General features: G+C 37.5%; 1 protein-coding gene across 1 annotated transcript; it reads left to right on the forward strand.

Annotated features, from left to right (window-relative positions):
- The first annotated feature begins 23122 nt into the window (after positions 1 to 23122).
- On the forward strand, positions 23123 to 26619 carry LOC134501508 (hyaluronidase-4-like). Its single transcript, XM_063309349.1, has 3 exons — positions 23123 to 24004; positions 25810 to 25899; positions 26206 to 26619. Exons 1-3 carry the CDS (start codon positions 23123 to 23125, stop codon positions 26617 to 26619), a joined length of 1386 nt encoding a protein of 461 aa, XP_063165419.1.
- The last annotated feature ends 263 nt before the right edge of the window (positions 26620 to 26882 follow it).

A 26882-nucleotide genomic window follows, 5' to 3' on the forward strand; every position in this document is an offset into this window, starting at 1 on the left:
ATCTGTATAACGACCAAGTAGCAACAGTAAGAACAGACCACGGAACAATGGACTGGTTTAAGATTGGGAAAGGAGTACGGCAGGGCTGTATCCTCTCACCCTACCTATTCAACCTGTACCCAGAACACATCATGCAACATGCTGGCCTTGAGGAATCCAAGGCTGGAGTTAAAATCGCTGGAAGAAACTTTAACAGTCTCAGATATGCAGATGATACCACTTTGATGGCTGAAAGCGAAGAGGAACTGAGGAGACTTATGATGAAGGTGAAAGAAGAAAGTGCAAAAGCTGGCTTGCAGCTAAACCTGAAAAAAACCAAGATTATGGCAACCAGCTTGATTGATAACTGGCAAATAGAGGGAGAAAATGTAGAAGCAGTGAAAGACTTTGTATTTCTAGGTGCGAAGATTACTGCAAATGCTGACTGCAGTCAGGAAATCAGAAGACGCTTAATCCTTGGAAGAAGAGCAATGACAAATCTCGATAAAATAGTTAAGAGCAGAGACATCACACTGACAACAAAGGTCCGCATAGTTAAAGCAATGGTGTTCCCCATAATAACATATGGCTGTGAGAGCTGGACCATAAGGAAGGCTGAGAGAAGGAAGATTGATGCTTTTGAACTGTGGTGTTGGAGGAAAATTCTGAGAGTGCCTTGGACTGCAGGAAGATCAAACCAGTCCATGCTCCAGGAAATAAAGCCAGACTGCTCACTTGAGGGAATGGTATTAAAGGCAAAACTGAAATACTTTGGCCACATAATGAGAAGACAGGACAGCCTGGAGAAGATGCTGATGCTAGGGAGAGTGGAAGGCAAAAGGAAGAGGGGCCGACCAAGGGCAAGATGGATGGATGATATTCTAGAGGTGACGGACCCGTCCCTGGGGGAGCTGGGGGTGTTGACGACCGACAGGAAGCTCTGGCGTGGGCTGGTCCATGAAGTCACGAAGAGTCGGAAGCAACTAAACGAATAAACAACAACAACAACAACTCACTTGTAATAAATGAATAATGTAAGAATGATTTAAATATATACACATAGTCAGGCTGCTTGTCAAGGTCTTTTACAGACATTTAATATTTTGTACTCTATCTTGAACACAATACATACATTCCCTTTCTGATTTTGTCATGATGTAAAGATATTTGCTGTAATGGTTAATTTTTGATGGAGTACTAAAGGAGATGGCTTCATTCATTCATTCATAAACTGCTTCAGTCAATTGACTCCAAGTGATGTACACAAGAAATAACTGCAGCCAATGCAACAATTACAGCTATAAAATACATTGATACATAATCATACAAATCCAATAAACAGCCACTGACAAACAACTTTGTTATCAATGGAGAGACCTGCCAATTTGTCACTTCACAGAAAAGCAGTAAAAAAAATATATGAAGAACACTCTGGCCTAATTTACTTTGGGATATATTTGTTGTAGATGGGGAATAGTCCAGCTGCTGGACTTCTTGCAACTCCATTCCTTCTCAGTCAATCTTGCTAAAGAGACCACATGAGAATTGTGCATTGAAAAGAAATTACTTTTAGTTTAGGCAAATGCCCAACTTTCTCCTTTTAGGGGGAGATGGGCGGTGATATAAATTGGAATAATAAACAAACAAACAAACAAACAAACAAAATTCCTGAAGTTTCTACAAAACCTGGTCTACAGTGATCTCAGTTCTACGTAAAAAGACCTCGTCTTCTTACAATGTTAAATAATTTCTTATTTTCCATTTATTTATTTGAAGCATTTATTTAGGTATCAACTTGCATGCTGCCTCAGTCACCAAAATAACTCTAAATAGCTTTCATAGGAGGATTCAAAACAAGGAAATGATAAAAAAAATAAAATCTCTCTTTTGGGGGAGATGGGCGGTAATTAAATTTGAATAATAAAATAGTAATAATAAAAAATAATAATAAAAACAAAACAAAAGCCAAAATATAAATCCCACTTTTTGAAATGAATAATTTCCAGAGTATTGGTGAATCCCTTTAATGTTATGACATTCCATATTAGCCTTTTAAAATGACCAATTATTGGAAAAAGAGGCAAACTTCAAAGTTTTGCTCACCATATGCATCTTACGCTCAGCATACATCTAGTCAATAGAATAAGTTTTACCAAAACTCACTTTTTGCTAATTCAAATAATAATAATAATGCTGGAAGATTCCTACAAACAGCACACATTTTGCTAACTTTTTAAAAAGCTGACATTTTTTTTTTAACTTGAGGACGTTCTAAGCAAGTATGAACACACATATTAATTCATAGCCGACACTTTTAATGGATACGTTCTTGCAATTTTTGCTAGGGGAGATCCCATTTATATAAAAATCAATATTTTAACTGAGCAGTATTAGTTAAACTGATTTGGATATGCATGTATGTATTACTACTCAAATGTTAATATTCAAATCTTGTTTTGTTTCACTATTCTACTTTGATTGATGTTCGTAATGTCCTGTAATTCTCTGAACATCTCATTACTTACCTGAAATAATATTAATATTTTAAATATAATAAAATATATTCTTAACATATAGGGGATATACTTTTTTGCACTATAAATATATGCAGTAATACTAATGAATAACAGTTATTCATGTCCTGAAATCTTCTCCCTTTGTTACTTGTTGAAATCCATGTCCACTGCTTCTGACAGCATAACAAGAATAACTGGATCTAATAGTACACTGAATTTATCTCATAGTTTTATAAAAGTTTCCAGGTTCATAGAATTATAATCCAAATTTTTGATTGAAAGAGTCACACTCAGTTTTATATGCAGGATCAGCCTTCTTGTTCTATAATTCCTTACAGATATGTGTACAAAATCAAATTAATTCTATTCACCTTGAAATATAATAACTAAATATAATATTTTAACCTAGTCCACATGATAACTGTTGAATAATTTCTGCTGAGTACTTTTTGCCTTCACACTAAATAGAATAATTCAACAAAAATCTATCCATTTCTAACAGCCATTGATTCAAAATACATGTTCAACCAACAGATGATTATTTGATGATATGACTCTAGTATCTGGAATTTTCTCATTTTGTTATTTACGTACATGCTTCTCCATCTCAAAATACCATTCATCATTATTATTTCATTAAATATTTTTGTGAGCCTAACTATCAGTAATTCTTTATAAGTTTACTACATTTACCTATTAGTCCAGGGATTTTATCCATTAGTTCCCTTGGTTTTTTTTGTACATCCAAGAATACAGTCAGGGTCTCTTGATATCTCTATGTGCTAAAGTAATTTAAAAAAAACATTAAAATCATTCACATAATCTTATCTATGAGCAATTGAGGACTTCCATGATTTGGAGAGTTATCTAAAAATAACCCTATAAAACTTATTACAAATCCTATTATGATTCCTCTTTGTTTTTGTATGCACTGAATAAGCTTTGGTATAACAAGTTTGCTAACAAATCTCCTGTGGTCTTACTGCATTCAAGCATCTTTTCTTTAGAATATATTTTCATAAGCATCCATACTTGCTGTTCTGTCTTCAGTGAGAAAAGTTTTATATGCTTACTATATACGTATTTCATTCTTAACAATGTGCTCAAGTTTTTCTTGTAATTTCTTACCAAATGCCCTAAGAGATACATACCAACTTTGTTTTAAATCAGGGATGCAACATATGTAGCTCTCCAAATAATATTAACTGAAATTTAGGAAAAGAAAGCAAGAACAGCCTCCCACAATTACAGTCTCACAGGTTGCAGGGAATCGAGATCAGGCCTACGTGCCTTATTCATGTTCTGCATGAAATTTATAATAAGGCCAGAATCACTTTGAAGATGAAATCTGTACAACTGTAAAACACCCACCCACCAAGACATGACTAATTATAGTACAAATGATGCTTACAGTTTCTCATTGCATTAAGTTCATGATTATTTGAAAGCAAATACCAGATTCAATAGAAAATCAGTCAAAGGTAAAGAGATGGATGGATGGATGGAACTTACCTTGTGTCCCACGTGCTGAAATTATTCTCATCAAAAATATTTGTCCCTCAAGTCATGCTTGGTACTAGAGGACTGCAAACTAGTTAGGGTGAAACCATTTTTAAAAATGGATTCAAGGCAGATCTAGGAAATTATAAGCCAGTGGGCTTAATAAATGGTTTGGACACATGGTAGAAATGGCAATCAAATATGAAATAACTAAGCATACAGAGGTATAAGCCTCACTGACGGAAAATCACAATGGATTCCACAAAAGTAAATCCTACCTCACTGTCGGCCCTTCAAGGTAGTCCAGACAAGAAGCACAAACCATGAGTACTAACACTACCCTTAATGTAAGGTTACAGTAACAGAATCATGCAAGCCTGAAAGCATTGCTCTCCTACTTTTACTTTCCAGAAAACTAGGGAGGGTCCCTTCTGAGAAGCTTCTCATGCCCTTTTCCTTCTGTGGGCTGAGATACGTTCTGCATGATGTTTTTCTAGGCTGCAGCTCTTCTTCCTATCTCCCAAAGCTATTCTCACAGACCATTACACCCACCAACTTTTGAGATGTGAACAGGCTGGGAGGTGGAGGTGACTATGTTGATACCATATACTAGGATTTTACAAAAGCCTTGACAAACATCTAAATCAAAGGGTTTTAATAAGCTTGGCAACCATAGGATAAGAGAACCTGTCTTTTTATGAACTACTAGCTGGTTGAAAAACAGGAAACAACAAGTAGACATAAATGGGCAATTTTATCAAGGGTGGGAAGTAAGTAGAAACCCTCAGGAATGAGATCAGTGATTTTCAGCTTATTCATAAATGAGCCTGACTTGGGGGTAAGTGATGAACTAGCCAAGTTTTATCACATTATTTTATCAAACAATTCAGGGAGGCAAACACAAAAGAGCTCCAGAAGGATCTTTTGAAACCAAATGAATGACCATCCAAATGGCACACGCAGTCTAATTCAAGTCAATGCAAATGGATACACATTGGGGCAAACCCCTAATTTTACATTAACATGGATGGGATCTGAGCTGTTTGCAGTTAACCAATAAAAAGATGTTAGGGCATCAATGGATAGCTCAATGAAAATGTTGTCTCTATGCTAGGGATCATTAGAAAAAGTTCTGAATATATAACTGCCAACACTATAAAAATAAAAATCCATGGTACTAGAATCCTATGTGTATGTTTAGACATCAAAATTGAAAAAGGGTACAACTGAGTTAAGTTCAGAAGAAGGCAACCACATTGATTAGTGATCTCAAATACATTCCTTATGAGAAAAGTCTGCATTTTGGGGGACTTTTTAGCTTGAAAAAAAGGTGACCAAGAAGGGGATATGATTAAGATATACAGGTAGTCCTTGGCTTATGACCACAATAGGAACTGTAAAATTTGTCATTAAGCAGTGCAGTCATTAAATGAGGGATCACATGACCACACCCAATTTTACATTTTTTGTGGCATTTGTTAAGTGAATCACATGATTCCCAATTGATTTTGCTTATCGGAAGATGGTTGGGAAGGTTGCAAATGGTGATCATGTGATCCAGGGGCACTGCAACCATCATAAATACAAGCCAGTTGCCAAGCACCCAAATTTTGACACTGTGACGGCTGTAAGTGCAGGGACTAGTTGTAAGTCACTTTTTCATGTAACTTTGAATGATCGCGAAATGAATGATCGTAAGTCAAGGACTACCTGTATAAAATCACACATGGGCTAGAGAAAGTGGACACAAGGAGTTTTTTTCCTCTCTCAAAACAGTGGGGCTGGAGGTAATAAAATGAAGCTGATTCAAAGGCAATTTAGAACGGACTAAAAAAGGCACTTTTTCATAGAGCATACGATTAACTTGTGGAATTCATTCCCACAAGATGCAGTGAAGTCCATTACTTTTGATGGTGTTTAAAGGAGGTTTAATTAATCAACAGAGGACATATTTAAGTTTTATAGATATCTTAGAAGTTTTTCTTACTTACTTCTGAGTTGTGGGATCCTCCAGCAGAATCAAAATTAACCAAAAAGAAACAAAAGATATTGGCAGAAATGTTCTCCAAAACAGATTAATCAAAAGGATAAATTGCATCAAAGTAAATCTAATGTATTTTAAAAATTATTTAAATGCTATTAAATTATTTAAAATTATATATACTATTTCCCTGCATTTGACTCAATTATAGTTATCCCAAGCACAATTAATATATTTCATTTTCACAATTATTTTGAAGAAAATAGGTTTAGGGATCACAGTAAATCATTAACCCTGTGACAGGGTTAATTAGTTAGATAGAAGAACTAGAAGAAATGAAGAAAGAAATAATCTTGCCTGCTTCTGACTTTATTTCCCCCCCCCCCCCAAATGGAGGATTTTAAAGACTCATTATATACCTATGCTGGAGAAATAGAGTATTTTCTTAAAAATAAAGTCTGGGTGTGGGGTGGAATGATATCACTTCTTCCTGTTGTCCATTTTGCACTTTATTATAGCTTTTTAGTGTCTCAGTGGTGCATGGCGGTGGTGCAGCTCACATGTATCCCAGCTTTATTTTATTGAAGCTTTTCAAGAATCATTGTCTTATCTCTGGTTCAAGCAACTAGCCTGATAGGACCTCCAGTTCTTCTTGGAGATCACTTGGGAATAGTGGAGCCCACAAGCAGCTCTTAAAAGTTTTTATAGCAAGATGTACCCCAAGTTTGAATAAAATATCACCTCCCTTCTTTTTGTCACATGGCAATTCTCAAAAGCATGGAATAGTTTTAAGTACATCTTGTATTGGGTCCTGGAAGCTAATTCCCTGAGATGTGAAGACGTTGACTTAGCTGGTAGCTACTTCTCAGTCTTTGGTGTATTGAAATCTTTCAAAGATCTGAAATGTTCTTCTGTACACAAAACTATCATGCAGAGCCATGCAGGATTAGTCATAGCCCACCTGCTGTAAGCAACGGATTGGAAACTTTTACTCAGGTAGATAAACGCTTCTTTCAAATTGCTCTATTTGTGCTTTCAGGACAAGGGATTTGCCTTTGTGAATGTGCATCAGAATTTGTTACATATGTGAATGTGACGTATGTGCCTGTATTATGTTTACCCTTTCAAAAAACATAAAATGGTTGTCCTGCTTCAGGCTTCAGTCACACATGCACATACAGTTTCTCAGGTGATTATCAGTTTTCTACTAGGCCAAAAGATTTACAGTGAAACAAAGGACTGTAAACAAAGCACAGGAATGTAAATGAACATGAGGCTTTCTTGCAAGGTTTGCTTTGAGAACAGAAGCCTGCCAAAGAATCGTCCAGAGTCAGTCCAAGGTTTCAGAGCCGGGTCGAGGTTGTCAGCTGGTCCAAAGGTCACAGATCCAAGAAGCAGAATCCACACACAAATGTCATACACAAGCTGGATGTCAGACATTGTTTCCAGCAAGAATCTTGCCTCAGAGCTAATTCTTAAATAAGGCTGCAGCCAGCTGTCAGGAATCAGACTGCTTTGTTTGGCAAGTAACCTGATAGACCTTTGCCATTCTGCTCTCCTTTCTACTTGTCTGGTGTGGGGACTGGGAGGCCTTAAATCATCCTCTAGCTACTCAGGTGGTGCCTGTGATTGATCAGCCTCATGTGATGTCTGCCTTTGTCCTTCCTGAGGCTGACATTCCACAGGCTCAGCTGGGGCAGCTTCTTCAGCTTCAGACTCAGAATCTGAGTCCAGAGCCTGGGACATGACAATGGCATTCTTATATACATACAGTAAACATCAAAATAGAACATATATATGTGTGTGTATATATGTGTGTGTATACACACACACACACACACACACATGTTCTATTTTGATGTTTATTGTATGTATATAAGAATGCTATTCTTGTACACACACACACATACACACACCTTTCTCAGGCCTATGGGTGGTATGTGTCTTCCTCAACCTTGGGTCCTCTACCAGAGGCCTGGGAGTTTGAGGGTTCTGCGCAGGATCTCAGCTGTTCCTAGCATTGCACTCTTCTGGACAGAGCGCTCTGATGTTGTTCCTGGGATCTGTTGGAGCCACTCTCCCAGCTTAGGAGTCACAGCCCCGAGTGCTCCTACCACCACTGGGACCACTTTGGCCTTCAAAGTGGCCATTTTTTAATTTTTTACATACATATACATATACATATACACATATTCCAACATCCATTCCATTATCAGTTTCTACTCAACATAATTGGCAGCATATTTCACTTCTATCAGGCCAGTGTTGGTGCTACCACATAGCAAGCAGTCTGTGTCAATCATTATTCATAGCTACTGGGTAATAACATTGCAGGTTGCTTCTGGAAATATTCATCTGATCAAGGGATTTACTTTGTGTGATGTTGATCAAAATAACTTATTGAATATGATGGCATGTTACCATGTATGTTTGCTTCTTGTTTCTTGCATAGGAGCACTAATACTATACTGATACCATGGAAAGTGATCATTCAGCTTGTGTTTTAAAGAAGAGAAGTACAGTTAGAATTGAAAAATTCTAACTAAATTAAATAAAAAAAAAAAAAGGTAATGAAGCAAAACACCTCAATTCTCAGCAACTGACCTCTGGAACACCATGCCCCCCTAGATTAGATTGGTCACTACCGTACCAGCTTTTCACAAAGCACTGAAGACTTGGATGTGTTCCTGGGCAAGGGCATGGTCACAAGGTGTAATGGTATGTGGGAATGACCTTGGAACACAAGAGGAAGAGCTGTAGCTTAGACAACAGTCTGAAAAATGAAATCTTTTTTCGATTTTGAGTCCAAAAGTGGCATGGGGGTGAAGAAAGCATCTCAGAAGGAACCTTCCCTAGTTTTCAGTAGAGTAAAAGTAAGGGAGGGGACAGGTACTTTCAGACTTGCAAGGTTCTGTTACCGTAACCTTACAATAAAGGTAGTGTTAATATTCATGGTTGGTGCTTCTTGTCTGGACTACCATGAAGGGCTGACCTCAAGTTTGCAAGTCTGAAAGTACCTCTCCCCTCCTTTATGTTTACTCTGCTGCTTTTCCTCCTGTCTCCCAAGGTCATTCCCACGTACCATTACACAAAGTTAGATGGCCCATGCATGTTGTTATCCTGCTTTGGTCTTATTCCTGGCATTCCTTGTAAATTTTTATGTTTTTTGTATTCTTTTAAATTGTTTGTAATGTGTTGTGAGCCAATGTAATGGGTTGTGAGAATAACTTTGGGAGATAGGAGGAAGAGTGGCAGCCTAGACAATGATGTGATAAATGAAATCTTAGTCCAAAGAAGGGATGGGGTGGAGAAAGAAGGGGCCCTCCCTTGTTCTCTGGAAAAGAAAGGCAGGGGAGGGAAGTACTTTCAGACTTGTAAGATTCTGTTACAGTAACCTTACAATAAAGGTAGTATTAGTACTCATGGTTTTGGTTTCCTATCTGGACCACCTTGCAGAGCTTACAGCTGCCAGAGTCATATAATATAAATAAGTAAATGTCTAACATCTTTTTTTTGAAATATGTACATATGTATAGAAAAGCCAATTTAAAGATAGATACATACCTAGATAAATTAATGGATACATAGGTATCAGACTAAGATTACATTTAGCTTGCTTCAATTTTTTTCAGCTGTGGTTCAATTTTTAGACAATGAATTGAACCTAGAGCATAAAAAATCACATTGTCCAGCCTTGCCTGTCTGTTGGTTCAAAAGCTGGGAGTTGACCAGTATCGTTGATGCACTTTATCTGGCAGAGTCACGAAAATGAAAAATGGAGAGAAATCAAAACTGGCATAATCTCTCAGCTCTACTTGGGTATAAGTCCAAGAACTCAATTGGAATCATTTTTAAGGAGAAGTACTTAGAACTTGTCTATATGAGTCTAGCTCATAACAGAATTGCAATGAATATTTTAAAGTTGTAATGGCTAGTTTAAACCAAAGCACTTACGTGGGACTGACTTCAGTTAAATAGAGATTTAGCAAAACCTTCCAGTTTTACTCGTTGCCCTGAGTCACCCTGTAATGACATGTTTTCTGGAAAGCAGACCAAAAACGTTTTGACATTCTGCTTCTCTCTGCATGGGATAACTTGCATACTGATGGCATACTGGAAGGTAATCATAATTATATTTTCTCCTCTAAAATGTTATGTTCATTCTTTTCAGAATGAAGTGAAATGTCTTGACATTTATGGTATTTATTTTGTTTGCCTAATATAAACTTCAGTGGCAACTGCTGATATATAAACTGCTAGATGAATTAGGTAATTTTGGCTACTTGAAGATAATCAATAACAGTGCCATTTCTTGGTAATGCATAATTAATCCAAATTATTCTTTTGAATTGCAACAGAAATGAGATTTATTCTATATGAGGGATTTTATTCTTACATCCTAGGAGCACTCCAACACCACTGCAAAAGTCTTTTCCATGCTAATGCATCTTGTAAGGTGTATACCTCCTACCCAATGAATTAGATATTCAATTAGATACACTACTGGGGACTAATATTCTTACCAGTAAGTAATCTTTGAAAAATATTCTGTAAATTCTGCTTTAGAAAGAATAGGTAATTCCAAAATCTGCAAATTATAAGCCCAGGAGGTACATTTTTCCCACACACTTGATTTTTGTGATTTTTTTTTTTTTGTGAGAACGTTACAAATGGAAACGACATTAAAATGTTGCAGTTCATGCATCTGCCTAATAGGAATAGTTTCCAACTTGGGCTTTCAGCCAACTGTTTCTTCTCAATGGGAATTCTACTTTTCTGTCTCTGCGTTTTCCATTTTTTTCTCTTAACATTCTGTGGCTACCAACCATGCTAAATCCTCATTAGTCCTTATTCTGCATTGCCTCATTAGATTTTTCTATTTGTGTTTCTACACATTTTGCAGTCCTTCCCTCATTTCTCCGTTGCCTTGTTTTGGCTCCGGGCTTGATGGTCCTCATAACTTGAAATCAGTATTAGAGGAAATGATTAATTCTTCTGTATAAATGTTTCAACTGTTTAGGGGTGGAGAAAAATATTATCTTACCATTATACAGCATGTAATTGAATAATACAAATTAAATTCAACACCAGCACATATTCAAATCATGACTGATATTTTGTCTGTGTTTCCTCTTAACAAATTACAAGGGAAATTCCTTACTCAATATACTGTATATTCCTGCATTCCTGATTTTTCTGATTTTGCTATAAGTAAATATAAATAGCACCGTACTCATCCCATAGATGCATGAATGACCACCAAAAATTATTTAGAGACTTAGGTTTCTTTGATATTTCAGTAATTACTTTATCATGCTACCTTCCACTGGAGCAGTTTTTCTATCCTACCTTATCCTCACAACCTTTTAAGGAATACTATGCTGAGATAAATTTGCCAAGGATGAACAATACATTGATGTATTTGATGACAATTGGGAAGTTATTTCAGGCTACGTCTCTCTTTCTGAGCCTGACAGCCCAGCAATGATACCACTTAAATTATAAACCAGATGGATGATGCTTACCTTTTCTCCTGCAGTGAGACAGTTCATTGCTTTTTAGTATTTAATAACTGTACAAACTAATCTGGGGGCAGATTCCCCTATTACAATGCTCTTTTGTTGAAATAGATACCGTACTGGTGCCCTTGTAGAAAGATAAATGTTTCTGCAGAAGGGGGTCATAAAAGCCAAGATGGTAGTCACAACTGGGCAATCAAAGCACACACAAAAGGGATGGGGCTTTGATCATACTCCTGTGACTACCATCCTTGACTTTTTGGCCCTTCCCTTTGGATCTCACCAGTATTGACAGTGCAATCTCTCTACTCAGTACTGAGTACTACTGAGTACAACTCTACTCAGAAGTTAATCCCTGAGTTCAATTGGGGTTACTTAATTTTTACTGCTAGGAGTTAAATTTAGGAATGAACAGTTCTAATATTCTTTATTCAACTCAATGTTTTTCCAGATTCAGTTCTTTCCTTTTTATATTGAGTTAATAAATCTGGGCTATTTCAAAGGTGACAGAAATAACATTAAGTGCTTCAGATACTTCATGGCTCTCTTCTCAGAACACAGTGAATTTAGTCAGCCATTGTCCCAGTCAAGCCACTTCACAAGTAGTTCCATCAGCAAACACACTAATAAGCAGAGTCCCTGCTGGTTTTTTGCAAGAAGTATCTATCATCTTCTGATCTTTACATCAGGAAGAGTACTGACAATGTTTCATGCCATCATAGCCCCTTCCCATTGACCAGACAGGCCACATTAAGGGTGGCTTGAGCACTGTGGCCTATACTTGGGTGCTGTCTTCTCTGTGATGCCATGCTTTGGCAATGATTTTGGCAATGGAGAAGCTCACTTTCTCTTTTTCTCCAGATCCTTATCTCCAGCTCCAGGATGCAAAAACAGGTCAATTGACTAGGTGTGAATGTTGCAAACACTGCATGGAATCAATCAGATGTTGTATGTAGCTTTACCTGTTTTGCATAACCTCCTAATTATTAGCCAACTTGCTCAATTTTGGTGTTCCCATAACATACTACTGTATCTATCCCCTACTGACCCAGTTAAGTTTGTTATGGGGTCAGGGCCCAACAACAGTGTGATCTAATTTAAATTCAACAAATTCTATTGGTTAGGAAGTATTTTTAAGATTATAATCTTAAATAGGGCTATTAGTGCTGTGCTGCTTCTGTATCTTTTTGCTAACATCTTTGCAGCTCATATCTGGTTGCCCTAGTCTTAAGCACTACAAAATGTTAAATATAATTTATTCATTATTGTAAGTATCACTAATTCGATACCTTCATTAATAATTTGGTCAAATGTGTAACACATTTCATCATGGAACTATGGAAATAATAGATTTGGTAATAAGACACAAGGTGGAACTTTATAAGAATATTTCAAATCCAACCAAATTATAATTTCTAGGTTGTGTATCAAACTGTTAAAAATAAAAAAATAAATCAGTTGTGACTGTTCTTTCTTTCTTTTGAGGTGCAGGTTAATTTAAGCAGAAATACATAAATTATCTATTTGTCTTATAAAATTCTGTGATGTAATGCTGCATTCAACTTAGAATAATAATAATCAAAATCAAAGTTTAATTATTTTGATCTGAATTAGCCAGTTTGGTGTAGTGGTTAAGACATCAGGCTAGAAACCGGGAGACTGTGAATTCTAGTCCTGCCTTAGGCATGAAGCCAGTTGGGTGACCTTGGGCCAGTCACTCTCCCTCAGCCCTAGAAAGGAGACAGTGGCAAACCACTTCCAAAAAACCTTGCCAAGAAAATTGCTGGGATTAGTCTCGGCAGTCTCCAGGGATTAAGACCTCCTTGAAGGTTCAAAATAAATAAATAAAAGTTTGAAGTAAAGGCACTAAGTTATAAAGGTGTGCCAGAGAGCCCAGACCCCTTTCCCTATAATTTCACATAGCTCATTAACTGGATACTCTAGTTATTGTCAAAGTTTCCATCACACCCCTGAATTCTGCCTTTCCTGCTTTGTCCAAGTATGGAAGGAACCACCAGAAAATCCACTGAATTTCCAGATCACCTTCTAATCTTTCTGAAGCAATTTCAGAAGACAGCTTATTTGATCTGACCACCTAAACGAAGATTTGGTCTGAACAGATCTGTTGGTCAAATCTCCTCTGAAATTACTCGCAAATTTCATACAACTCTAGTGAACCAGAATGTGGCTTGTTAGCATCATATGTGAGCTAAGCCATTATAACTTGTAAACCATGGTTTATTGCTTCATGTTATAGATAAACCAAGTCATTATAGCTTCTTTAACAAATCTTGGTTACAATGGCATAGCACATGTGCAAACTATATTTTTAACTTGTTCCCAAATGAAGCTGCAAAACAATTGATGTAAAAAAGGGGGGTGGAGGATGGATTTCATGAAATCATATTATTTCAGAGCACCAAGTCATTACAACATTGTGTTTGAATTCTCATTTTCTTCTAAATGTTACTTGTATTAAGAGTAGTGTCCTAAAACTTTGTTTAATGGGATAATGGGATTCATCTTCTCCCCAGAGAGATCACATATCCTTTTAGGTTAAAGAAAAAGCAATTTCCTATCAATCTGTGCCAGTTTCAGAGAGTGGGAGTCTTTGCAAACACAGGTTTGCTAAAAATAAACTGGAAATTATAGTTTTGTACACAGAGAATGAACTCCTGGAAACAACTTAGTACTTAAAAAAAAAAAGAAATCTTCAACATGACACCATTGTTCTAGCTCAGGTTAAAAGATCCATGTGTGGAAGCAGACTCCCACTTCTACTTTACTTATTGGATTAGGAACCATAAATTGAAATCTGGATGCTCATTGGCAAGTGGCATTGTTTTTAACTGGATGTCTTCTAGGATGACCTGTTGTCTAGCTCCCCATTCTAGTGCAACCCCCCATTCAGAGACGTTCTGGATTACATCTGCATCAGGAAAGTCCCTGGTTATTATAGATTCAGAGAAGATTTCCAGATCATTAAAGCCTGTGGAACACACATTTAAATGCAATCAGAATATTTCTGAGGTGTCTTTACTTTTCCAGTTCTTACAGCACAATAATTGCGTATGAATCTATAGCTTGCAGTGAATGGCAATTAAATGTTGCCCTCCTTTGCTATCTTTGTATCGTCCCCATCTGACTTTCCAGATTGTGAATTAATTAAAAAAACCCTCTTCCACTCCTCTCGCAAATAAAAAATAAAATAAAATAAAAAATAAAATGTGTTATTTTTTCCTGGTGCATGAACAGCAGCAATAATAACAGATGCTTTCAGATCACTTCAATTCCTAGTAGCTGCATTCATGAAGTCTTCTTGTGCTTTTTTCCATGAACATGTTGACTTCCAAGTTTAACCAACAACCTGTTTTTTGTTTCCAGTTGTTTTCCCCAAACACTAGCAAGATCTGAATCTCCTTTGTATCTGGGATCAGCTGAGATTAGCATTTGGTGGTGAACAATTTAGTTTAAAATATTTGTAAACAGTTTCTACTGTTCCCATCACTCCCTTTTGGCCATAGTCACCAGTATGTACTATGAGAGAATCCTCACGTACCCTTGTTGACTGGAGTTCCCAACTTTTATTTCAGCCTTTGCTTTGTGCCTTTAAGTGCCTTTCCCCACAGGCCATGCCATATCCTCCATTATATTGTCTTCATCTCATCTCCAACTCATAGATAAGACAGGCTAGAGGGAGAAAACGTAGAGGCAGTGAAAGACTTTGTATTTCTAGGTGCGAAGATTACTGCAGATGCTGACTGCAGTCAGGAAATCAGAAGACGCTTAATCCTTGGGAGAAGAGCAATGACAAATCTCGATAAAATAGTTAAGAGCAGAGACATCACACTGGCAACAAAGGTCTGCATAGTTAAAGCAATGGTGTTCCCCGTAGTAGCATATGGCTGTGAGAGCTGGACCATAAGGAAGGCTGAGAGAAAGAAGATCGATGCTTTGGAACTGTGGTGTTGGAGGAAAATTCTGAGAGTGCCTGGGACTGCAAGAAGATCAAACCAGTCCATGCTCCAGGAAATAAAGCCAGACTGCTCATTTGAGGGAATGATATTAAAGGCAAAACTGAAATACTTTGGCCACATAATGAGAAGACAGGACATCCTGGAGAAGATGCTGATGCTAGGGAGAGTGGAGGGCAAAAGGAAGAGGGGCCGACCAAGGGCAAGGTGGATGGATGATATTCTAGAGGTGACGGACTCGTCCCTGGGGGAGCTGGGGGTGTTGACTGACAGGAAGCTCTGGCGTGGGCTGGTCCATGAAGTCACGAAGAGCCGGAAGCGACTGAACGAATAAACAACAACAAAGGTATCTTTAGATGTATCACTACATCTTTCTTTGCCCCCTTATTCCATCTCTCATCATGCAGCTTCTAAGTGTATAAAATTGTTTGGTCACCTGTTATCATGGAGGAAAATCATGTCACTGCAGTGACTGGGAATAAACTGTGCAATAAAAGGTAGAATATGGATTTGCAACAGAGACAGCAGATTTGAGGCTGGTCTAGTTTGTTTCAATTCAACAGTGTGGAAAGTTTCTAAGAGGAGCTTGGTCTACTAATGTTTGCGACTTGAGGCAATCATACCTATGAGCAAGTTGCAAAACACTCTGCTTAAATTTTATCAGTTACAAGCTTCTTAAAAATAGTCAAATTTACCACTGAGAAGTAAAACTTGAGTTCCATTGATACTGCAGAATATGTCATTATTATTATTATTATTAGTAGTAGTAGTAAAGTTTCCAGAAGTTACATACCGTTTTTGTTTACATGGACTAGGATAAACATTTCTCATTTTGTAATAATCCCCCTCTTAATTTAATGGGCAGCGTTAGGAGCAATATTTCCAGGATATATTTCTGATTCATTTATAACACTTTTAGATGATGCTGAAGGGAAGTAGAACTGTGCAGGTACAAGAAGAAGGGTAACACATGATTCCCAGTATTTGCAGTATGACCTTATTTTTAAATGAAATTTACTTACCCACTTAAGACTGGAGAACAATGGAAAATTTCCCCTTACCAATCCTAAGATTTGCTAACATTAGTCCTTAAAAGTATAGTGACAAATCTTTTATAATTGTCCTTCCCAAACTTCCCATATGCTTTATATCAATTTCCGTTATTTTATATTTAGGCAAGGTGCTGGAATAGATAGTGTAAAATATTAGCTCCATATCTGGATGATGCGTGTTATCTACATTTACTTCATTCCAGCTTCAGGCCTGGTTGCAAGGTGGTAACTGTTCTGTTACATCGGTAGACGTCTACATCAGAAACCTGATCGTAAAACGGCTGTATGTTCTTCAGGTGGATTATTGCTCTCCTGATTTCTTTATTGGTCTCAGTGGTAATCACAACAGTTTTCCTGGTTCTCTTTCTTGCTACTCTTTGAATGATTCATGGATTTTTTTTTTTACTTCAGAAAATGACTTCTATTCCCTAGTTATTATTTCATTTTCTTTGGGAGGGGGGTATATACAGAAAAACAATGACAATGAAAAGAACAGAATTCATTGCAACTTTCCATATCCACAACTAGTAACAGAAATGAAATAATTCACAAGCTATATTATATGACATTTCTTTCCTTTAATCAATTCTAGGGATATCATTCATGATTTTATCCAGTTTAATATGAGCAGTCCTTTAATCTTCAATGTTTTTAGACATATGGCCCATGCACATATTGGAATGATTAGATCTTTTCTCCAAACCCAACAGATTTGCCCAGGGGTTTTTCTTTTAAAAAAATAACTTCCCCCATCCCCTTTCCCTGTGGGCTATATCAGCTTCACTTGTTCTGGCTAAGATAAATGTGGCTATCCCAGTTTGACAGCTCCTGAGCACTTTTCAGCAGTGAATAATGCACAAAGATGCCTTGAGGTTTATAGCTGCAAAGAAGTTAATGTGCTAATCATCAAACACCACTATGACAGAACTGATGTGAAGAACATTCCCAGTCCGTGTCTCTTAAAAACCTTACACTAATTGAATTTGAGAATAATGGAAAGATGTTACCAACTTCCAGGTCATTTTGGAAGCTCCTGCTAACTAAAAATAAGAAGCTGCATTGTAATAGACTAAGTGACATATTTAGAAGGAAATTAGAAAAGCCCATGCTTGTTTATGCAGTTCCTTTATGTGCTCCTAGATTTCAGTAATTGCTTCTTTTTCAAATCTGAACCCTGAAGATGTCAATTGTTCAAAGTAATTTACATAATACTTACAAATTTAAGTTGTCCACATTTTCTGTTTATAGCAGTTCATAAACAGCATTGGTGTGAAATCTAGAGAGGGGAGAGGCTGAGAGTTGCATCTGGCCTTTGAGTATTATGTCAGGTCCCACACTTGCGAAAATAGGCAGGACAATGAAAATGAAATGCCTGGGATCAAATAAAAAAAATGCATCTTATTAAATTGTAATTTAATTTAATGCATTTAATATGATTATTCTCCACATATTTAATTATTTTCTCTTTTGTCACATTTAAAGATGACAATTTGATGCTGTCTGGCTCTTTGGTAGTAGCCTCAAACCGAAAGTAATTGTAACCAAGCAGGAGTCTTACAAAGTCTTCTTTAGCAAGATTTATTGATGTGACAAAGATAAGTTTATAAGAATTTCAGCAACTGAATTATTTGCCATTCATAATCAATTTATTTCCTAATGGTCCATGGGGACACAAAGAGTTGGACACGACTTAATGACTGAACAACAACTACTAGGGTGGAGACTTTTTATTTTCTTTGTAACAAGAGGTGGAACTTTCTACCGATAATGGAAAAGCTTGCAGCTGGTTGTTCACATACCATTTCCTGAATCTTTATTAGCAAACTCACCATTACATTTTGAAATATTTGCAGGGGTTTTGAGGATCACGTCAAGGGTTTCAGAGGCCACAGAGGGACCTGAAGATTTTGGTTATGCATCTCTGATATATAGTAGCAGTGAAACTTCTTTTTTTCTTTTCATAGATATAGGAAGCTGCTTCCTACGGGCCACAGCTCTTCAGTCTTTCAGACTGAAGTTGTTTTCACTTCTGCCTAGAAATGTCTGGGATTGAACATGAGCCCTTGTACATGCCAACCATGTTTTTTATGGAGTCACAGTCATTATTTACTTACCATACACCTTCCATGAGGAAGAAGATGTGGTAGAGCTGTCTGTGTATGCGTGTGTGTGTGTATGAAAAAGAATTTTATACAGAATTAAAATCTATAGAAATGTAAAGAGAAAATTAAAAAAGAGAAAAAGGTATGAAAGGATAAAATAAAAAATAAAAAAACAGTAAAAGTCAAAGAAAGAGGGAAAAAAGAGAAAGAAAAAGAAAACTATTTTGCAGCAACATGATGTTTGTATAGCTGCATATAAGAGAACCAGACCACCTGTACCGGACTACTTCAAATAATCTAACTACTTGTTAGTTGCAAGAAAAACCTAGAACAGAAAACTTAACTAAGAGAAAAACAGAAGAAGCAACCCTTAACAAATTAAGATTGATGTTGATGGTACATTTAAACCCCTTATTCTGGTTCCTTGGGTAGTTATAAATTCCATAAATAAATAAATGACAAACTTCTGCTGCAGAAGTGACCTGTTTCTTGCACTTTATTCACACAGTGTTCTTCCAGATGAGACTTTTATTACAGAGAATAAGGATTTCAGATGATGATATCCTCAGTTTGTAACCCCCTCATCTTTTCTCATCACTGCATGCTATAGTCAAGAGGCATTCATAGTTATCACATCCTGAGATTGCCTGGATTTTCTCTTTAAATTGCAGTGCACGTTATTTTGTAAAACTGTTTAGAACTTCCTTCTTTCCTTACCTTCCAGGCACCCAATTGCATGGATGAGTAATCTCTGAGATATGGGCTTAATTTTGTCCTCTAGGCCAGCCTATCTACCCATAGTTCCTTAAATAAACTATTAGCCATCAACAACTGTCACGTTTGCAGGCTGCAGCTCCTGCAATTACAGTTCTGGCTTTGTCAACCCATGTTTTCTGGGAAGATCTGAGGCAGCTGAGATTGGGTGCAGCTCCTATTGCATTTACATGGTTCCTCTCTGGAGCTAGATTATGTCTTTGCGAGACAGTTTTGAATTTTGGCCTAACCACAATGCCATTATACCTTCCATTTAGGGTGTCTGGGGAATGAATCTAGCCTGAGAGTCTATTTGCCACCTACCATGCTTGACTTAGGGGATCTGTCAGCCTTGTGAGGAGTCCAGACAAGAAGCACCAACCATGAATATTAACTCTACCTTTATCGTAAGGGTACATTAACAGAATCTTGCAAGTCTGAAAGTACATCTCTCCCCCTTCACTTTTACAGTCCAAGAAACTAGGAATGGTCCCTTGTGAGATGTTTGCCATGCCCCCACTCCTTCAGCGGCTCAGCTGCCACTTGTCTGAAAGTTGTCTAGTCTGCGGTTCTTCCTCCTGTCTCCCAAGGTCATTTCCACATACCATTACAGGATCTTACAGCTACACACATACCCTTGATAACCTTCTTGTGATTATTTATCTGCAAAGAAAACCTTAGTATCAAAAAACATTTAATGCATGCAATGGAGAATTAGACTAAGTAGATTTATTGCAGATGCATTGTGAATTATTAGATTTTTGTACTTATTTCTGCCAGTTTTGTTTGACTGTGTGTGTGTGTGTGAATTACTCCTCTTGATGTTAGGCTTAGTGGCAGTCCATGCCCTCCTGACATAATAGTACAGGTACTTGACAGGGACAAGTGGCCATTCTGAAAATGGTTGTTTTCTGTTTTAAAACCTACTGTTGAAAAGCCATATATTTTTAAACTAAGTTTTTAAACAAAGGCATTCCATGCCGGTGTTTGGTATACACCTAAATTAACACAAAACCACACTCTGAACTTTTCTTTAAATAGCTTTGTTTTATTTTAAAGGTGCTTGAAATAGACACCCAGTGACTGACAATGGCAAAAGAGAACATCTACAACTCTGCTGAGTTAAGTAGGTTTAAAACATAGGAAGCATAGTATTTCTTTGGAATGAGACGTTTTTTATCACAACCCCAAAATTATGGTTATGCATTTGAGAATGATAGCCAATGATCCTGTAATATCCATTGATTTGCTATGCAATGTGGTTTTACTTAGGCTCAGTGTAAGAAACACAAGCTTCCTATGTGTAGAACAGGGCTCCCAGATCTGGACTACAAACTCCATGAGATGACAGCAAAGAGATACAGAAACTACTAACTCTGGGTCATCTACTGTTATAGTCTAGAAACTTATGGACCACTTATTCTAAACCACTGCTTAAGACCTAAAACTAATTGTGTGCGATACTTTGGGTTGGGTGGGAGGGTGTGGCAGGGGGAGACAAAGCCTTCTGTTCTGGGCATGAAATTTATATGGGTCCTCAGATTTAGATACTTCTAAATTTTTTAACTTAAAAATATTCAATTTTTCTCTTTGCCAGTACATTCTTTTGTTTACAGGTGTGATTTTTATTATGATGGAGAGGGGGGTTTCAAAGGCTAAAAGTAGCTCTCTATGATAAGTCCCCTTGTATTCCATGGGCCTGCTCCCTAGGAAGCATCTTTCAAATTGCCCTAAGGAATATTTATGAGCAAATATACTTGGCCAGGGCCACAACTAGGGTCTGTGTCACCCGGGGCAAACATGGATTCCACACCCATTTTGGTGCCTCCCCAGTGCTCATTTTGGCACCCCCCAGCACAGTCTCCGGGCACATACCCTGCTTGCCTCCTCCCCCCCCCCCCCCCCCAGTTGTGGCCCTGTACTTGGCATTCTACTGCTTTCTGGGTTGAGCATTTGAGTTTCAGTAATAGGTTGGTTTCTGCAACCAGGAGGGCTGGAGGTATACGTTTTTTGAAAAGTTAAAGACAATGAACACACGGAGACAAATCATCAGAACGTTAGGATCCTGAGGCCCATCCCATGTTGCTGATCTACAACTTTGTCTTTGCCCGAACTGGCTAGACCTGAGCCAAGAGATTCCCTACCTTTGCCTATTGCACTAGATAATAAGTATGCTCTCTTCTAGTACTTTACAAAGACACACCATTACCATCATCTCCATCTCCATCTCCATTGCCATTACATCTCATGTGTGTTAATACAGTGTGTATACTGCCTAGTTGGTGGGATATGGGGAACAGTATCCAGGTGCCCTCTGGATTAGAGATCCTAGTTTACATAGTATGCTGGGGGCGGGGGAGGGAATTCGGCTTAAACAAAGCCCAATTTGTTTTTGCTTCTGGCATGCTGCCCAAAAAACACTACTGTTCTTACTATTTTTTTTATCCTGCCTTTATTATTTTTATAAATAACTCAAGGCGGGGAACATACCTAAATACTCCTTCCTCCTCCTATTTTCCCCACAACAACAACCCTGTGAGGTGAGTTGGACTGAGAGAGAGGGACTGGCCCAAGGTCACCCAGCCAGCTTTCATGCCTAAGGTGGGACTAGAACTCTCAGTCTCCTGGTTTCTAGCCTGGTGCCCTAAGCAATAGATCAAACTGCTCCATGTGGCACACATACAACTAAGGATAATAAACTAATTGATACTATCTCTCTACTACTAAAAGCAGTATATAAAAGTTTGAATTGATCAAACCATGATTGGCAGCAGAAGTCAATATCTATGGACCGATCTGGTGACAACCATGGCTAAGGAAAATTTCATCTGGAATATAGGAGGAGTAAATAGTGAAGTGCATGACTTGTGAAGATAAGAAAAACAAAGAAGATGTAATAGGTGCAAATGAAGGTGGTCTGATTTTGTTGAGTCGAGTTGATGAATTCATGCAAGGAAATAAACATAAAGGTTAAAAACTGGAGTATGTATATTATGCAGCTTGATAGAATTTTTGTTAAAGATGAAAAAGGGATTTTTTTCCCAAAATATCTTTATATTGGTGGATAGGTAATATAATGTTTGTTTAAAAAGCAGTAAGTCCTGGTATAAGAGCATACTTCTACTCACTTTGTTATATGGTAGTGAGAATTGTTAGGAAAAACATGTGACTAAACTGAATATCATGGAAATGTGTTATTTAAGAAGTGTGTCTAGTAAAACAAGAAGTGATAAGCTCAAGAAGGAATGAATGTGGAATGAATATAAAAGTGAGTGGCAAATATAAAAAATGTATAGAGAATGAATGAGCATTGAACTGCAAAACAAGTATATGAAGGAAACATGAATGGGAAGAATGAATGGGTTGAGAAGAAGTGAAGGACTCAGGAGGTTTTGTTAGATCCCCCCAAAAAGAGAAGTTGAAAGCACAAAAAACAATATATAAAGCAATGTATGGATGCGGGTGGAAGCAAAGATGGTTTATAAGGAAAGAAAGATGCAAAGAAAGATATTGAATGGTGTTGTGTACACCTGATTTGACTCTATTTCATTTCCTTTTCTTCTCTCATGACTTAATTTCTTTGCATTACTTTTTCTTGCTTCTTTGCTGTGCTTTTGCATAATGTTGCTTGCCCCCTTAAAAAAAAATATATGGGCATGCATTTATTTATATCCTGGGGATTTTTTCTTGACAATTCAAAGTTGTTATCTATTACCCAGCAGGTCCACTCTACACTCTGGTTACAGATGTCATTTATGTGGACTTCTGCTTTGGCCCTGAAGTCTGCTCAGCTGCCCGTGTTCCGAAGGACGCCTTTCATAGCAGCCTGGAACGCACCGACAGACCATTGCTCCATCCGATATAACATAACAATCAGCTTAAAAATGTTCCATGTGATTGGAAGTCCATTTGCCAAAGCAAGAGGACAGAATGTGACCATATTTTATGTCAACAGGCTTGGATATTACCCATGGTACACTTCACAAGAAATCCCAATCAACGGTGGCCTCCCTCAGAATTTCAGCTTGCAAACACATCTGGAGAAAGCTAGCCAAGATATTAACTACTACATTCCTGACAAGGATTTCACTGGATTGGCAGTCATAGACTGGGAACACTGGAGGCCCCAGTGGGAGCGCAACTGGAATACCAAAAATATTTACAGGAGGCAGTCAAGGAAACTAATTTCCAAACTGCAAGAGAATGTTCCTGCAAATGCCATTGAACGTTTAGCTAAATTTTCTTTCGAAAAATGTGCTAAGGCTTTCATGAAGGAGACAATTGAGCTGGGGATTAAAAGCAGGCCCAAGGGCCTCTGGGGATATTACTTATATCCTGACTGCCACAATTACAATTTCCATGAGCAGAACTATACTGGCTCATGTCCAGAAAATGAACTCATGAGGAATAATGAACTGTTGTGGCTGTGGAATAGCAGCGCAGCATTATATCCCTCCATCGGCATTAAGAAATCCCTTGGAAGCAGTGAAAACACATTACGCTTTTCACAGTTTAGGGTGAAAGAATCCATGAGGATTTCCTTTATGACCTCGCATGATTATTCTCTTCCAGTATTTGTATATACTCGACTAGACTATAGAGATCAGCCATTGTTATTTCTTTCTACGGTAAGTTCTCTAGGGATTATAAACTCTGTTGCTTCTGTAGAACAGATGTACCACAGTGGTGGACCAGTGGAACTCTTAATCAGGAAGAGCTAATTCACATTTTACTTCAACCAAGAACACCCAAGGGCATTTGGTTGGCCATAATGGGAAAATAATGCTAGGTTAAATAAGACCTTGCTCTGATCCAGCAAGTTCATTTTTTGGTTCTTAAAACCACATGGCAAATGTTCTCTCTCCTTCATCTTCTTCCATTTCCCAGCCCTGAACTAACCACATCCCCACCACCACATTCCTGTCATTCCTTACTCTTCCCAACTCCCTCAGCCATTAGGTATTCAGTACTCAGGTACTCAGGCATTAGTATTCAGTTTACTTACGTGTTTTTCCTTAAATACCCAATTCTCACTTCCATATAACAAGTGAGTTGAAGTATGCTCCTGTACCAGGACATCCCTGGTCTCAGTGGTGCCCTTCCCTTTCCTAACACAACACCCAGATTTGTCTATAGTTGGAGTGGAAAAACTATGAATCAAGCTGCTAAGAGTCATTGGATTGTGGTGGGGGTGCAAGTTAAATAAATACATGGTTATGCGAAGCATTGAATCTCTCTGAATGTTGGGTAAGAGAGGCAGAACTTCAAAGTATCTGGAACACTGCAGCTACTATACTGTAATCAACTGGAGGCAACTGGCCTCCACTTCATTTCTCCTCCAAGCCAGTAGTTCTTCACAGTGAAAAAAGTTCCTCTCCCTTGATGTACAGGACTGCAACCTTCGACATTTGAGGAAAGGTGGTTTGTATAAGAAATTATTTATTTTAACACATTTCAATATCATATCTTGACTTTATGTGCAGACATTCTATGTTTGAAGAATTATATACCTTTTCCCTCTTAATGGAGCTTTCTCACTCCACTGTCCTAACTAATGACACAGGGTTTGTTTGTTTGTTTATATGGTTTATGCTTTCATTTTGGTATTTATTTAAGCATTTGTAAATCTCAGGGTTTAGTTTGCTATATTTGAGATCAACCCAGCATGAAATGAATATACTATATGCACAAAACATACTTAATTACATCTGTTAAAGACCTTAGGGCTTCATCAGCACAATGCATAAAGTCTGGCTAATTTCAACCTGTGTGTGTGTGTGTGTGTATTAGCATCTTGTGCATACCCTGTCCAGTTGGTTAGTGGATTGTTGTATTTTGTTTTGAGCTCTCTTTTTCCCCATAATAACAGTTTCCAGCAGCTGCATTACAGGAAATGGATTTTCGACGACAGAAATAGGATAGAAATAACTACAAATGATATAAAGACAGATTTTTTTTAAAAAAAACACCAGTGATGTAAGTTTTAGAGGGCACATCTAAAATTCAGCCCTTAGAACAATGACCCTAATTGTACAATTCCAGTGAAACAGTCTGGAAAAAACCAGTGTAGGCCTGTGTGTATTTTTATTGCCCCCTCCATATTCTAAAAAATAATATCTGATCTCATGTTTTGAACAGCAAGATTTTGCTAGATTCACGACAGAAGGATTTATGGAACTTCCATATTACCCTCGAATTGGCACACTGAAATTGAAGTAACAAAATATCCTTGCTAAAGATATAAAACTGATTTAAGATGAAACACATTAAAACATGAATATATGCAGCACTCAGTTACTGACTAATTCTTCTGAAGGCTTGGCTGCTCAGAATGGGGTGCCTCATAATTATGCTGTTAATCTGCCCATTTTTAATGGCATCAGTGAAGATATACAACCATTGACTGATGATATTTTCTTCTATTTCTATGTAGCAAGATCTTGTTAGCACTATTGGTGAAAGTGCTGCCCTGGGAGCAGCTGGAATTGTTATTTGGGGAGACATGAATTTAACGTCATCAGAGGTAAATTTAAGTCCTTGTTTTAAAATCTTATTTTAACTTGCCTAAAAGTCCTTACTTTAACACAATATTCTTTAATGTAGTAGACACACTTTTCCATTTATCCATTCTTCTTTATGCAAGATCAGATTATGAGTAGGAGAAGCTTCAAGGACCGTTTGGCAAAGACCTATAGTTTCCTTTTAAAAATGAAGTTAAATTAGGGGCTTTGGAGAGTAATGTTACATAGGTTCTTTTTTATATATTTATGGTAATAGATATAGCACTGGGTAGCCTTCCTGTGATTTGCATGTTTCTTCTTGCCTGCAGGCCAACTGCACAAAGGTGAAAGAATTCATTGCTTCTGAGCTAGGTCCCTACATCACCAATGTAACCAAAGCTGCTGAGATGTGCAGCCAACATCTGTGTCAGAATAATGGAAGATGCATACGAAGAAACTGGAAAGCTTTGGACTATCTTCATTTAAATCCTCAGAATTTTCAAATCAAAGCCTCAAAGGATGAAGGAGTTACTGTGAGAGGGGTACCATCTTCAACTGACCTTCAAATAATGGAGGAGAAATTCACTTGCCATTGTTATCAAGGATTTGAGGGAGTTAATTGCAGGAAAATTAGGACTTCGGGCTGGCAACCAGGACACTCTGTCAGTTTAATCTCATCCAGAATAGTAATTATGATAAACTTGGTTTCCTTCACCTTTTTAATTGTTGAGATTTCTTTCTGACTATGACAAAGCAGTGATTCCCTCCAGGATCTGTTGCTCCAGAAGAGCAGTGGAAGTTTAAAAACAGCTGTCCTATGAATTCCATGATACTATGCATAAGCTTTTAGCCATTTTTCAAATTGTGAAGCCTGAGTTTAATACACCTTGATACAATGAACTTGGCATGAAACAGGCAAATTTCTGCAGTGATTTATGTCACTTGTATGATGGTATCACTAAATAATTTACATTGTTCTGCAAATGATGTAAATCACTACAATTAC

Source organism: Candoia aspera, chromosome 7 (genome assembly GCF_035149785.1).
Source record: "Candoia aspera isolate rCanAsp1 chromosome 7, rCanAsp1.hap2, whole genome shotgun sequence".
Classification (NCBI taxonomy): Eukaryota; Metazoa; Chordata; class Lepidosauria; order Squamata; family Boidae; genus Candoia; species Candoia aspera.